General features: G+C 45.6%; 1 protein-coding gene across 2 annotated transcripts in view; it reads left to right on the forward strand.

The window, feature by feature from the left end:
• NUP98 (nucleoporin 98 and 96 precursor) overlaps positions 1-15,929 on the forward strand; it is a 603,720-nt gene that overhangs the window by 481,766 nt on the left and 106,025 nt on the right. Inside the window, exons 25-26 of one of the 2 annotated variants that reach the window (XM_069203729.1) lie at positions 2,986-3,255; positions 14,185-14,342. In XM_069203729.1, the coding sequence (XP_069059830.1) occupies positions 2,986-3,255; positions 14,185-14,342 (428 nt within the window). The remainder of the gene's footprint in view (positions 1-2,985; positions 3,256-14,184; positions 14,343-15,929) is intronic. The other variant, XM_069203730.1, reaches the window with a different exon arrangement.

Genomic DNA, 15,929 nt, shown 5'->3' on the forward strand with positions numbered 1-15,929 from the left:
TGTGTTGGTGGGGAGAAAAAGGCAGTCGACATGGCATCCCGTCAGGATGCCATGCACACAAAATACTGACTGTGGCATAGGTAAGTCACCCCTCTAGCAGGCCTAAACGCCCTAAGACAGGGTGCTATACCCCTACAGTGTTTAAATCTATTCTTAGTCATTGTAAATACAGTGTGGCCATATTGAAAATACATTTTCTATACTAAAACTATTGGCCTGGAGTAAAGTCTGAGTGTTGGTTCCTCATTTATTGCCAGTGTGTGTTCAACCATGCTTAACACTACCCTCTGATAAGCCTACTGCTCGACCACACTACCACAAATTAGAGCATTAGTATTATCTAATTTTGCCACTATCAGCCTCTAAGGGGGACCCTTGGACTCTGTGCACACTATCTCTAACTTTGAGATAGTATTTACAGAGCCAACTTCCTACAGTCGCCACCAAGGGAAACCTACCAAAAAGTCATTTCTGAGACCTACACACCCAGGGGAGTCCAGGGTGCTGTCACTGGTATGGATCCCATTGTGTTTTCTTACCCAGAAAGCCCTTCAAGCTTGGGCTAAAATCCACAAACTTCCTACCACCCAGTGTTTGTACTCTTGTCCTGATAAACACAACCCCACTTGTGTGACTGGGCCTATTGCCGGGGATAGTAACCCTCCAAAACTTTGACGGTGTGAAGTTAATATGGTAAATGAGGATGTTGCATGGTTCTAGTTTTGCTCTGGCATGATCTGTGTTAGGTTCACCCACATACCAGAGGCTGTGTTGCCAACAGGAGAAGAATGTGAATGCAGGGAGATAAGACTTTGACCATTGGCTGAAAGTGGCAGTTTTCTATCACACTGATATGAGACAACGGCCTTTTAACCATATTTTTACCATCATAGGGCATTCCGAATAAGCAAATATGCTGGGCTCCACCCAAAACCACCATAAATTCCCTGGGTCTCTAGGGTTCAGAAATGCCCAAGATTGGTTGGGTTCTTTGCCTGTGGGTTGACCTAGAGCCCAAACAGAGCAGGCATTCTTCATGGCAAGTGAGAGTAAATTGGATTTTGTGTTTGTTTTTGCACACTTTGAGTGGCGGAGACGGGGGTAGCTACATTAGACAACCTTCTGCCCCCATTCTGCCTCCCTCCTGGAGCAGACATGCGCTGTGGTGCCTGAGCTCGGGTACTGATGTCAAAATAGCCCAGTGTCACACCCTATTACTTTTTTCCTTCTCTCACTTTTTCCTCCAGTAATCTGGTGGGCTTTCAACGCCCTTCCACCACTAAGCTTTCCGACCAGTAACTCCACCTCCCCCAAGACAGCCTGATGGGATTTATTCTCCACTATAGGGGATGTGAGGCGTGGTCAGCCCCCACACAATTGGGGGAAAATGAAACAGAACGATGTGTGTAAATTGCCCTTCATGGTACTATAGGGTATCTCCCACCCTTGTCTCCTGACAGTTTTTCTGTCACCCAGAGAGGCATAATGGGGAGGTTGAGAACCTTCCTCCATGCTACCCCCACCCACCAGCGTCTACTGGCCCATTTGTCAAAACTACACTCAAAGGAATCCAAATTTCCTCTTGCTTCATTTTGTGATGGGTGTGGTAGGCCCTCAGTGGGTGGGGTGTGTTGAGTGTGAGAAGAGTGTAGTGAGAGAGACTGTTGTGCTTTGGGACTGGTGTGCTTTGGGACTGGTGACCCAATACCTGGGTAGGCTTACTCCAACCTGGGTTTTTACAAATTAAAAAATCCTTTGTGTCTAGTGGGCTTTCTTTGGTGATCCCAAAGGAGGGTTCCACGTTGTCCCCTTTCTAGCAGTACCTCTCTTCTGTTGAGCAGTACATATGCTTCTGGACTGAGCTCTTCCTCCCGCCCCCCATTTCTGGCCAGTGAAAGAAGTAGGCACCTACCAGCGCAGCATGATTTTATTTTCAGACGGTGAGATATCAGTGCAGTACTTGCCACACTGAAAATACGTGTCTTCTCTGGATACAAAGGAAGCACTGTAATCATGTCTCAAAATTATTTAAAAATGAAAACATACTTGTGAAAACACCAGGTTTTTCAGGGCCTATGGAAAGAACAAACCTCTGATGTCCTCTGCACTGTGCAAGTAACACAGAGGTCGTTACTGTTTTATCCTCTGCATTGAAAAGGTCTGTTTTGTCTTGCGTCGATTTCGACATCGTCAGCACCAATCCTGGTTTAAAGAAAAAACCTAGCTATCACCTGGACTGTGTAAGATGATACATACTGTGGTTGCTGTGTAAATCATCTTGTCTTAAAAGCCTATCTCTTGCCAAATAGAAATGCTAGCCTTCAGGGCTTTTCTGTGAACTGATTGTGCTGTCCTCTTACCTTGTTTTAATCGTCAGCAGTCCCTTGGGAATGTGTTGTATCATCACTTGTTAATATCTGAATATATGATAGATTTTTAGTTCATTTAGTTATTCCTTGGTACTGTGCTTTTCATTGCTTACTGTAATGATATTGGATACAAACCATTACTGTGCTTAGTAAGTTCATTCAGTCTTGTCCGTAGCCCTCCTCGCTTGATACAGCTAATCCGCCACCACCTCTGCACACAAGCCCATTGACGTTCTTGGGAATGTAGGCTTGGTAGTTGAGAGGAAGCATGCTTGTTTGGGCTTGATAGGGGGTTAGGGAAGAGTGTTGAGAACATCTGGGAGGGGACTTGTGTTGTGATTGGGAGGAGGGGGTTACATTCCTTAGGAGACCTATTGAGTGTAGGAGCTTCTGTGCAGAGAAATGTCATTAATCTGGACTGATGGTGGAGAGTAAGCACTGGGAACTCAGAAAGGCTTGTGTAGAGTGACCTATGCATGGTTTTTAATGTTTTCACAATGAAACTAGTATTAGTAGTTAGTGAGTATTAACATTCTTTTACAGCCTTTTGGCATCAAATGCCGTTCCTGTATCTTGTTCTCGCATTAGTGTTAATGTCTCTTCTCCTATTTCTTAGCAGTGGTTAAGCACTGGCACCTGACATGGACATTATGCGAGGCAATCTGGGGCAACTTAAAGGAGTTGGAGGCCAGTCTGGATGAGCCAAGTGGATATGTTCAGAGTCTGGAACGCAGGAAAGCGTTCTCTCGCTGGCTTTCGCAGACTGCAGCAGAACGGATTGAGGAGGAAGTGTCTATTTCTCGTAGTGATAATCACACAGAAGCAGTGTTCAGCTACCTGACTGGACAGAGGATCAGTGAAGCTTGTAAACTATCACAGCTCTCAGGTATGGTTACCTTCTGACAATGAGCCTTTAGAGATGTTTTCGTCTGGGTTTGAATTCCTTTTTTAGATGGTTGAAAAGTAAGTTGACTACATGTATAATGAAATACTGAAATGGAAAAGAGGTCCTGTTGTGAAAATTTTGATAAGGGATGGTTTCCCACTTCAAGGCATATAGTCCGCTGAAGCTGCATTCTTCTCCTGTGGTTTAATTTTTTTTTTCCTGGCACACACTATTCATATTGCAACTCATCCTTCAACCCAATCTGCACATCAGTTTAAAAAAAAAAAAAATGCAAGGGAAGACTGAAGTCAAGAGCTTGAAGAACTAGGTTTGTTCGGAAGTTGGGGTGGGGTTATTGAGTGAAAGTGTTGAAAGGGATAATGTTGAGGACCGTGTTGGGGTAAAAGAAGGGACAAAGAATGTAACCTACGGGATTGAGCCTTTCAGCTGGCAGGGGAAATATGTCCCCTTTTTTGCCCAGCAATTCTAGAACGCCAACAAGGACATTGATATTGAGCTTAGCAACAAGTGAACGCCAGATGAAACTGTAGAGAATATTTCATTAGAATGGGAACTCAAGCAGATGAACTTGCCCGTAGCAAAATCAAAAATGGTCAGCATATAACTTCGGGTACTCTAAGCCTTAGGCAAGTAGCTAGTACCCAAAGTATTAGTTGATACTGAAAATTTATGTTCATGTCTCTCCCCCTCAATCACACTATTTCTCAAGTGGTCAGTAAAGGCACACTGTCCCACCTGAGAATTATCCTAATCACAAATCTGGATCTGGCAACCGTGCTTCACACCTGATAGACGTAATTTGTGGGCCTTTGCCTGCATATTTGCAGTTTTTAAAAATCTACCATGGAGAACAGAGCACAGACATTAAATCACCAAATTGATGGCATCTGCAGTTGAGCAAATGCATTACTGTTCTCACCAGCTCCTGACTTTAAAGGTGACTTTAATTGAGATTACCTCCCTGCGTTTGGCAGTGCACTGAAACTGGTGAACAAGTTACTTACCTTCGTTAATGCCTTATCTGGTAGAGACAATATCTAGCTGCAGATTCCTTATCTTAAATTCCCCACCACCCCCACCACCACCACCACCACCACCACCCCAGGAGTCAGTCTGGGGAGCTTTCTCCAGTAGTGACTCCTGCATGCCACCAGGGTGCGTTCGGTGTTGTGTGCGCTGGATATGGCATTGCAGGTCCTATGAGGCGCCAGCCTGGTGTGCTGACATCACTTTCTTTTCAAAACGTTTACGCCAGAAGCGCGAAGCCATGAAGAACATTGATCACTGGTGCCTCAAAACTAGGTCCCTGAAAGGGAAGTCCCTGTCTCTAGAAATCAGTTTGCAAAACAGGGAGGGTGGGTCGGAAAGGAATGTGCAACTAGATATTGTCTACCAGATGAGGCGGTCACACCTGTCCCGTACAGGAAATTTGTTCTGCCTTCCCCTGCTCAAGTTAGGCTCCCCAGCAGGAGGGCAGAACAGTGTCGGGGTCGGCGGCAGCGTGTGCTAGCAGCCAGACCCCGTAAGGCAGCAAAGGCAGATCTGGGGGATCCTCTAAGGAACCCCCAGAGTACATGGTGGTATGCAGCTAGCACAGTAATCGGTGTAGTCCCATGATTCCAACATGTTTGATACCAAACATGCCTAGCTTCGGAGAAGCCATTATGTAGTTAAATCACTCGTGTTGACCAGTGTCCACTACATACCTTAAGATGGCTTCCTCGCACTTACAAAGCGTAGAGAATGGAATCTGGGGTTTGTAGGGGCAACCTGCTCATGCATGGCTACCCTCACACTCTGGGACATGCACCCTGCCCTTGGGCTGAAGAATCTACCATAGTAGTGGTTTACAGTGTAAGTGCAGTGACTGAGATAAAAGGCAAGCCTTATATGTTATGTGAAAGGTGCATGCACCATTTCACGCAGGCTACTCCGGAAGGCCTACAGACACAATTTGCATGGGCTTCCACGGGTGGCATAATACATGCTGCAGCTCATGAGACTCCTAGTGTACCAGTGCCCTGGTTACCCAAGTACCATGTACTAGGAACTTACGAGGGTGCACCAGTATGCCAGTTGTGGGTTCAAAAGATACAAGCAACCAAATTTAGAGGTGAGAGCAGAGACACTGGGGTCTCCAGGGGCATGCCACAAAGTCTACAGAATTAGCGCTTAGTGTAAATAATCCTTTCACATCCTTTCATAGGTCCTGTTTTGAGTTTACCCTCTGTTACCCACCAGGTATTTACAGGCTCGGACTTGTATTAGACTTTAAGGCATAGTAAATGATGACCTTACAGTGCACCAGGATACGGCAGTCTTTATTGGGGCTCTTCATGATTCCCGCACTATCACCCTTTAATAGTGTCATCTCGCCAAAGCCCCTCTCTCACATGTATTTGATTTGTTTTATACCACCTCTTTTACCAGAGTAGGGTGTCAGAGCACTTTACATCTCACACACATACAGAGCCAATAAATCATACATGTGTAAATGTCTGTTGAAAATGTTACATAAAACAAAGGGGGCTACAGTGTGTAGAAATGACTTTATCCATACTGGTAGGCATTTCTTAAGAGTGCTTGGTCTCTGGAAACATAAACTTAGGGTTCAGAACGAAACACAGTGCTTAGGGTTGACTTTACTAATAATTTATTTCTATCCAAACATGCCCTTTTTAGCAAATTTAGGATAATCGAAGATTGGGCAAAAAAACATAACTGTCCTAATCTGTACCATGCACTTTGCATGCATCTCTTTGAAAGTAGTTCATAGCTCACTGTGTTACCTTAGATGAGCCAAACCTGCCACTTGACAAAACTCTGATCTCTTTCCAGCAGGTACATTAATCACCAGAATTAAATTGCACTTTTATTGTTGCCGGAAAATTGTTGGACACACAGTAAACTCTGCAGTGCTTTTAAAACTGCTGCAGTGTTGAAAACCGCCCCCATTAACAAAAGTGCTCCACCCTTCCAGGCTGCTGGGGAAACGCCTGATGCTCGGTCCAGCCAGATCGGCTTTGGGCGTTTAGGTTACAAGTTTTCCCCTCACTTTCATCCATCTGGAGGAGAACCGAAGAGTAGATTAATTCCCTGTGGCAACAAGTCTGCCTCCACTGCATCTTAGATGTCAGGCATGGAGAAAAAGCAATAGTCAACATGAGAGAAAGACCTGTACTACCTCAGAAGGAAAAGGCCCCATTCCCCAATGCCATAGACTCCAAATATCCACTGGTCCCTTGGAGGCGGACTAGCCCGTAAGTGGTCATATAGGGGGGTGTTGTGACCCCAGGGGTAAGTAGCCCATTGGCTCCCCTAAACACCCCTAAATTCAGTATTTAGGGAAGTCCTAGCACCAGGAATTTAGATTGTTGCTGATCTATTATGGACATCTAAGCCTCAAAAGCAAAAAATGAGGAAGAAGCACATGACCTGGATCCATCTTTGTTGGCCTGCCTGCTGCTTCTATTGAATTTCACCAAAGTGATGTCGTCTTGCAGCTGTTGTAGCTCCAAAATCCTGGGATGACTGCCTTCCTGCTTCCCTGCATCTCTCAGGCACACCAAGAAATCTGCGAGGACTCTGGACCACTAAAAGCCCTATATCAGAAAGCACCACTGCACCCATGGAGAAGAGAACCTAAGATTTGCCCCCGTCCCAAGCATCTCAAGATTCAAACTCACCTGTTAGTTCACCTCGACTGGACTCCTAGTGCAAACCTACAGCCTCTTTTCAACCGGACGTATCTCCATTGACTTACATTGGGCCCCTGATGCCATTCTACATCTCTGCTCCTGGCCTCCCCAGTGCCGCCCAGTGTGACATGTTGGTGTTGCCTTGACCTTTGCCCAATTCTCACCCTAAATCCAAGAGATTGATTCCATAGGTCGCTGTACTATACCTGAATGCAGTACCTTTTTTTCCTCCATATTATTACATTGCCGCTTCTGAAAAATGCAGTCGACTTTTAAAACCTGAAAGTATTTTTCTTTGAAAATGTTCTTACCTGATCGTATGGATTCTGGTGCCTAAAAATATAGAGAGATGCTTGTTGTTTATGTAAATTGGTGTGGATCTCCTTATTGAGTCGTCTATCATTTACTGGCTGTGTGTAGTAACTCTCCTTTCTGATAAGCCTAAGGCTGCTCTGCCACACTACCCCCTAAAAGAGCAACTTGGGACTGCTAGAACAAGCCCCTGTCCACTGGTAAGTGACCCCCTGGACACTCTGCATGATATCTCATTTTGATATATCGTATAAAGACTCAGCTTCCTACCCTGGACAATGTTTTTCCACCTCTAAATTATGCGAATTCCTAATGGTCTGATTAATCAAATGTTGAATCAGCGTAAACCTAATGTTCGGTGGCATGTGTAGCTGCAGATACACATGCTGTGCATAGTCTGCCGTCTGGTGTTGGGTCGGAGTGTTACAAGTTGTTTTTCTTCGAAGAAGTCTTTTCGAGTCACGAGACCGAGGGACTCCTCCCACTTTGGTTCCATTGCGCATGGGCGTCGACTCCATCTTAGATTGTTTTTTTTCCGCCATCGGGTTCGGACGTGTTCCTTTTCGCTCCGTGTTTCGGGTCGGAAAGTTAGTCAGAATCAACGGAAAATTTGGCGGTATTGTTTAGTTCGGTATCGGGATAGTTAGGGCAAATCGACACCGAGCCTTAAAGAGCTCCGGTAACCCTTCGGGGTATTTTCGATCCCCCGTCGGGGCCTGGTCGGCCCGACCGCGTGCAACATCGAGACTGATGGAACGGACCCCGTTCCGATTCTGTCCTAAATGCCACAGTAAATATCCTTATACAGACCAACATTTGGTCTGTAACTTGTGCCTGTCCCCCGAGCACAAGGAAGAGTCGTGTGAGGCCTGTCGTGTGTTTTGGTCGAGAAAAACGCTCAGGGACCGAAGAGCCAGGAGGTTACAGATGGCTTCCACGCCGACAGGACAACAAGGGTTCGAGGAGGAAGAAGAAGAAGAAACTTTCTCCATCCGCGATTCGGAATCCGAAGAATTCGACGTCGACGAGCAACCAACCGTGAGTAAGACGTCGAAAGAAAGAACACACGAAAAAACAGACAAAGCCCAGGGGACGCCACTGCCAACAGGCCATGGCTCAACCCATAAAGTAGGTGACCGTCCATCGGCACCGAAAAAGGGCGAGCTGGTGCCGAGATCGTCCGACTCAGGTCGAGACACAGGCACGCAGCAATCTCGGGACCGAGAAAGTGCCGCACAAAAGGGTCGACACAGAGACAGCGGCACCGAAGCTGCTCGGCACAGAGACAGCGGCACCGAAGCTGCTCGGCACAGAGACAGCGGCACCGAAGCTGCTCGGCACAGAGACAGCGGCACCGAAGCTGCTCGGCACAGAGACAGCGGCACCGAAGCTGCTCGGCACAGAGACAGCGGCACCGAAGCTGCTCGGCACAGAGACAGCGGCACCGAAGCTGCTCGGCACAGAGAGGGTACGGCACCGAAGCTGCTCGGCACAGAGAGGGTACGGCACCGAAGCTGCTCGGCACAGAGAGGGTACGGCACCGAAGCTGCTCGGCACAGAGAGGGTACGGCACCGAAGCTGCTCGGCACAGAGAGGGTACGGCACCGAAGCTGCTCGGCACAGAGAGGGTACGGCACCGAAGCTGCTCGGCACAGAGAGGGTACGGCACCGAAGCTGCTCGGCACAGAGAGGGTACGGCACCGAAGCTGCTCGGCACAGAGAGGGTACGGCACCGAAGCTGCTCGGCACAGAGAGGGTACGGCACCGAAGCTGCTCGGCACCGAGAGGGTACGACACCGAAGCTGGTCGGCACCGAGAGGGTACGACACCGAAGCTGGTCGGCACCGAGAGGGTACGACACCGAAGCTGGTCGGCACCGAGAGGGTACGACACCGAAAAAGAGAAAGATCTTGTCGGAGCCGAAAACAACAAAAGACACGGTTTCGGTGCAAAAACGCCCAGCAACCGAACCGAAAGCCAGTTCCTACTCAGAGGAACAATCACTGTCCTCCCAACTACAAAGACACAGATTTGAGGAGGAATTACAAACAACAGATGTAGATCACACGCAAAAGCGGATCTTTATACAAAGTGGTACAGGGAAGATCAGCACTCTTCCCCCAATCAGAAGATAAAGGAAACTAGATTTCCAACAACAAGAAAAGACACCACAAGCAAAAGTGGTAAAGAAGGTAACTCCACCACCCTCTCCACCACCGGCAACTCATATATCGCCGGCACAGACTCCGCCACAATCACCAGCACATACCACCATGAGCCAAGATGATCAGGACGCATGGGATCTCTATGACGCTCCAGTATCGGACAATAGCCCTGAGTCGTACCCCACTAAGCCCTCACCACCTGAGGACAGTACAGCATATGCACAGGTGGTAGCTAGGGCAGCAGAGTTTCATAATGTATCGCTACATTCAGAGCCTATCGAGGATGACTTCCTCTTTAACACCCTGTCCTCCACCCATAGCAATTATCAAAGCCTTCCTATGCTCCCGGGAATGCTAAGGCACGCTAAACAAATTTTTAAGGAGCCAGTTAAAAGCAGAGCAATAACTCCAAGGATGGAGAAGAAATACAAGGCACCGCCCACAGACCCTGCTTTTATTACATCACAACTGACACCAGATTCAGTTGTCGTAGGAGCAGCTCTTAAAAGAGCCAACTCGCACACATCAGGCGACGTACCACCTCCTGACAAGGAGAGCCGCAAGTTTGATGCAGCGGGGGAAAAGGGTTGCAGCACAAGCTGCAAATCAATGGCGCATCGCCAACTCGCAAGCACTCCTAGCGCGATATGACAGAGCCCATTGGGACGAGATGCAGCATCTCATCGAGCACCTCCCCAAAGAATTCCAGAAACGGGCAAAACAAGTGGTTGAAGAGGGACAGAATATATCCAACAACCAAATCCGTTCTTCTATGGATGCAGCAGATACAGCTGCAAGAACAATAAATACTGCTGTAACAATAAGGAGGCACGCATGGTTGCGCACATCCGGCTTCAAACCTGAGATACAACAGGCAGTGCTCAATATGCCGTTCAATGAACAGCAATTGTTTGGCCCAGAAGTGGACACTGCAATTGAAAAATTAAAAAAGGACACTGACACAGCTAAAGCCATGGGCACACTCAATTCCGTGCAGGGCAGAGGCACATTTGGCACATTTCGCAAAACTACTTTCAGAGGAGGGTTTCGAGGTCAAGCCACAGAAGCCAGCACCTCACAACCAAGACCACCTCCCTACCAGGGACAATATCAAAGGGGTGGCTTTCGGGGCCAATACAAAGGGGGCCAATTCCCAAGAAACCGGGGAAAGTTTCAAGGTCCAAAAACCCCTCCAAATAAACAGTGACTCACAGGTCACACAACCCCTTCACACAACACCAGTGGGGGGAAGACTAAGCCAGTTCCACAAATCATGGGAAGAAATAACAACAGACACTTGGGTCTTAGCAATTATCCAACATGGTTATTGCATAGAATTTCTCCAACTCCCTCCAAATGTCCCACCAAAAACACACATTATGTCAAAACAGCATATAGACCTTCTAGGACTAGAAGTTCAAGCATTACTGCAAAAAGACGCAATAGAATTAGTACCAAAAACACAAAACAACACAGGAGTTTACTCACTGTACTTTCTAATACCAAAAAGGACAAAACTCTGAGACCAATATTAGATCTCAGAACACTAAACACCTACATCAAATCAGACCACTTTCACATGGTCACGTTACAAGACGTAATACCACTACTGAAACAGCAAGACTACATGACAACATTAGATCTAAAAGACGCGTATTTCCATATACCGATACATCCCTCGCACAGGAAATACCTAAGGTTCGTATTCAAAGGAATACATTACCAATTCAAAGTGTTGCCATTCGGAATAACAGCACCAAGAGTCTTTACAAAATGTCTAGCAGTAGTAGCTGCACATATCAGGAGGCAGCAAATACACGTGTTTCCGTACCTAGACGATTGGTTAATCAAAACCAACTCGCTAACAAAGTGTTCACACCACACAGATTATGTTATACAAACCCTTTACAAACTAGGTTTCTCCATCAACTATGCAAAGTCACACCTTTTGCCTCGTCAAACACAGCAATACTTAGGAGCGACAATCAACACAACAAAAGGGATAGCCACTCCAAGTCCACAAAGGGTTCAAAATTTTCACAAGGTGATACAAGCTATGTATCCAACACAAAAGATACACGCAAAGATGGTATTAAAACTCCTAGGCATGATGTCCTCATGCATAGCCATTGTCCCAAACGCAAGATTGCACATGCGGCCCTTACAACAGTGCCTAGCATCACAATGGTCACATGCACAGGGTCAACTTCTAGATCTGGTGTTGATAGACCGCCAAACATACATCTCGCTTCTATGGTGGAACAGTACCAATTTAAACAAAGGGCGGCCTTTCCAAGACCCAGTGCCACAACACGTAATAACAGATGCTTCCATGACAGGGTGGGCAGCACACCTCAATCAACACAGCATACAAGGACAATGGGACGTACATCAAAGAAAGTTTCATATAAATCACCTAGAATTGTTAGCAGTATTTCTAGCGTTGAAAGCATTCCAACCAATGTTAGCCCACAAATACATTCTTGTCAAAACAGACAACATGACGACAATGTATTATTTAAACAAACGGGGGGAACACACTCGACACAGTTGTGTCTCCTAACACAAAAAATATGGCATTGGGCAATTCACAACCACATTCGCCTAATAGCACAGTTTATTCCAGGGATCCAGAACCAGCTAGCAGACAATCTCTCTCGGGATCACCAACAGGTCCACGAATGGGAAATTCACCCCCAAATCCTGAACACTTACTTCCAAATTTGGGGAACACCTCAAATAGATCTATTTGCAACAGAAGAAAACGCAAAATGCCAAAACTTCGCATCCAGGTAACCACACCGCGAATCTCAAGGCAATGCTCTATGGATGAATTGGTCAGGGATATTTGCGTACGCTTTTCCCCCTCTTCCTCTCCTTCCATATCTAGTAAACAGATTGAGTCAAAACAAACTCAAACTCATACTAATAGCACCAACATGGGCAAGACAACCTTGGTATACCACACTACTAGACCGGTCAGTAGTACCTCATGTCAAACTACCCAACAGGCCAGATCTGTTAACACAACACAAACAACAGATCAGGCATCCAAACCCACCATCACTGAATCTAGCAATTTGGCTCCTGAAATCCTAGAATTTGGACACTTAAACCTTACACAAGAGTGTATGGAGGTCATAAAACAAGCTAGAAGACCATCCACTAGACACTGCTATGCAAGTAAATGGAAAAGATTTGTTTGTTACTGCCATAATAATCAAGTCCAACCATTGCATGCATCTCCAAAAGATGTAGTAGGATATTTACTACATTTACAAAAATCAAATCTAGCTTTCTCTTCCATAAAAATACATATTGCAGCAATATCTGCTTACCTGCAGATTACTCATTCAACTTCCCTATTTAGAATACCTGTCATTAAAGCGTTTATGGAGGGCCTAAAGAGAATTATACCACCAAGGACACCACCTGTTCCTTCATGGAACCTCAACATTGTCTTGACAAGGCTCATGGGTCCACCTTTCGAACCCATGCATTCTTGTGAAATGCAATACTTAACGTGGAAAGTTGCATTTCTCATTGCCATCACATCTGTAAGAAGAGTAAGTGAAATACAGGCGTTTACCATACAAGAACCATTTATTCAAATACACAAACATAAGGTCGTTCTAAGAACAAATCCAAAATTCTTACCAAAGGTTATCTCACCATTCCACTTAAACCAAACAGTGGAATTACCAGTGTTCTTCCCACAGCCAGATTCAATAGCTGAAAGAGCACTACATACATTAGACATCAAAAGAGCGCTAATGTACTACATTGACAGGACAAAAGAAATTAGGAAGACAAAACAACTGTTTATTGCCTTTCAAAAACCTCATACAGGAAATCCAATTTCAAAACAAGGTATCGCCAGATGGATAGTAAAGTGCATCCAAACCTGCTATCTTAAAGCAAAAAGAGAACTGCCTATTACACCAAAGGCACACTCAACCAGAAAGAAAGGTGCTACTATGGCCTTTCTCTGAAATATTCCAATGACCGAAATATGTAAGGCAGCAACATGGTCTACGCCTCATACATTTACTAAACACTACTGTGTAGATGTGTTATCTGCACAACAGGCCACAGTAGGTCAAGCCGTACTAAGAACTTTATTTCAAACTACTTCCACTCCTACAGGCTGAACCACCGCTTTTGGGGAGATAACTGCTTACTAGTCTATGCACAGCATGTGTATCTGCAGCTACACATGCCATCGAACGGAAAATGTCACTTACCCAGTGTACATCTGTTCGTGGCATTAGTCGCTGTAGATTCACATGCGCCCACCCGCCTCCCCGGGAGCCTGTAGCCGTTTAGAAGTAGATCTTGAACATTTGTACATTTGTAAATATATTACATTAAACCTTCATTTTGTACATACGTATTTATTCCATTGCATGGGCACTATTATTAGCATACACAACTCCTACCTCGCCCTCTGCGGGGAAAACAATCTAAGATGGAGTCGACGCCCATGCGCAATGGAACCAAAGTGGGAGGAGTCCCTCGGTCTCGTGACTCGAAAAGACTTCTTCGAAGAAAAACAACTTGTAACACTCCGACCCAACACTCCGACGGCGGACTATGCACAGCATGTGAATCTGCAGCGACTAATGCCACGAACAGATGTACACTGGATAAGTGACATTTTCCTTTCTTTGTTTGCGTATTGTTTCACAGTTCTCTGTAGTACAGGAGAATATAACTAAGTGTCTTTGCTCTAGGTGATCACCGGCTCTCCATTCTTCTGTCCCAGCTGGTGGGCTGCCAGCAGGTAAGGGATCTGATGATGATGCAGCTGGTGGACTGGAACAAATTGCAAGCGGATTGCTTTATCCAAGAAGAGAGGATGCGCATCTTCACCCTTTTGTCTGGGAAACCTGTAAGTCTCTCCATGGCATGCAGTGTTAGTGGCATTTTCAAAACCCTAAACCTATAATTATGAACCTGCAACATTCTGAAACTATTAGAAATTAATGCATGTGTCCACAGGAAGTCCATATGTGACTGGTGCGCTGGAATGTCTTGAGCCCTCCAGTATTCAGTCCTTTGAGCTGAAGAGTTTCAAGAATTAGAATGTTGCTTCTTATATATTAACTGTGCTAAGAATCACACTATTTGCACATCCATTCCAAGTCTCTCTCTGCATCCAGTTCCAATTTAACAATCATGGAGCTATTTAGTGCTGTGAATACAGATTCCAAAGTGACTTTTGTTAAATAGAAATTCTACTTTCACTAACAAATGTGTGTGTGTTCCTGGCTTTGGGCTGCTTCTTTAGGTGTTCTCAGAGTTCCTATGATGGATTGATGCGTAGCCCATGAAGCACTGATTTAATGAAAGGTATAAAACTTCAATTTTAGGTCCTGTTAATCTAAGCTGTTTGTGGGCTTTTTGGGTGGACCTTGTACTTGAATGTCGCAGCAGGTTATCCTGAACATGCTTCTAATTAGATTCTCTGTAAATGCTCACCTTTCCCCTCTGCAGCATATTTTATATTGATCTGTTGGCTATCATTTCCAAACTCAAATTCTACATATAGCTTTGTAGCAGTAGTTGAATGTCGGCTTGATTTTGGCATTGAGCTTTAAGGTTTGGTAGATTTCCAGACAAACCAAAATGGACTGAAATGATAAAGACCCTTAATATATTTGAAGAATGGACTGGGCTGGCCATATCATGATTGTTTTCTGGCCTGGAGGAGTTGGTCAATCAGTGAATGTCACTGGCTGAATAACCAATTACTCTGGACACTCCATTACCAAATTCACTTCTGTCTGTAATGCCCTTTTCCTCACAGCCTAGTATGCTACTCTGGGGGTCTGTTATTATGCAGGCAATTGAGTCAGACACCAGTATATACCAAAGATTGACAGGAAAATAGTAGCAGAATTCAGTGACTAATGAAACCAGAGATGTTCCCAGTCACCCCAAACGTTTGTTGGTTCGAGCATTTGTTTGATCCTTATATTAATGCATTGAGTTCTGGTGATCCTGTGCTGATAGATGAGGATTAAGGCACAGATGTGGAACTCCTGATTTCCAAACATCCACTCTGACATAGGGGTGCACTGCATCATGTGAGATATGTGGGTTTTGCATATAGTCCAAAGGGGCTACTGCCTCCTCTTCGATACTACCCCTCCATCCGTGCTACCATCCTACAATCGGATGAGAGAGAATCACTTGGCACTTGCAGAAGTTACAGCTCTCTTGGTCAAGGGAGCCATAGAGAGGGCACCTGTGCCAGACGTAGGTCATGGTTGTTATTCCTGCTACTTTCGGGTACCCAAAAAGGACAAGGGCCTCTGCCCTATCCTAGACCTTTGGTCCCTCTAGCTCTTCCTCAAGAAAGGTTCAAAATGCTCACTAGGGCTCAGGTTCTATCTGTCCTGGACTTGGAATTTGCAGGGCACTTACTTCCACATTCCCGTCCTGCCTGCCCACAGATGTTGTTTGCAGTTCACAG

The sequence above is a fragment of the Pleurodeles waltl genome, chromosome 8 (assembly GCF_031143425.1).
Source record: "Pleurodeles waltl isolate 20211129_DDA chromosome 8, aPleWal1.hap1.20221129, whole genome shotgun sequence".
Lineage (NCBI taxonomy): Eukaryota > Metazoa > Chordata > Amphibia > Caudata > Salamandridae > Pleurodeles > Pleurodeles waltl.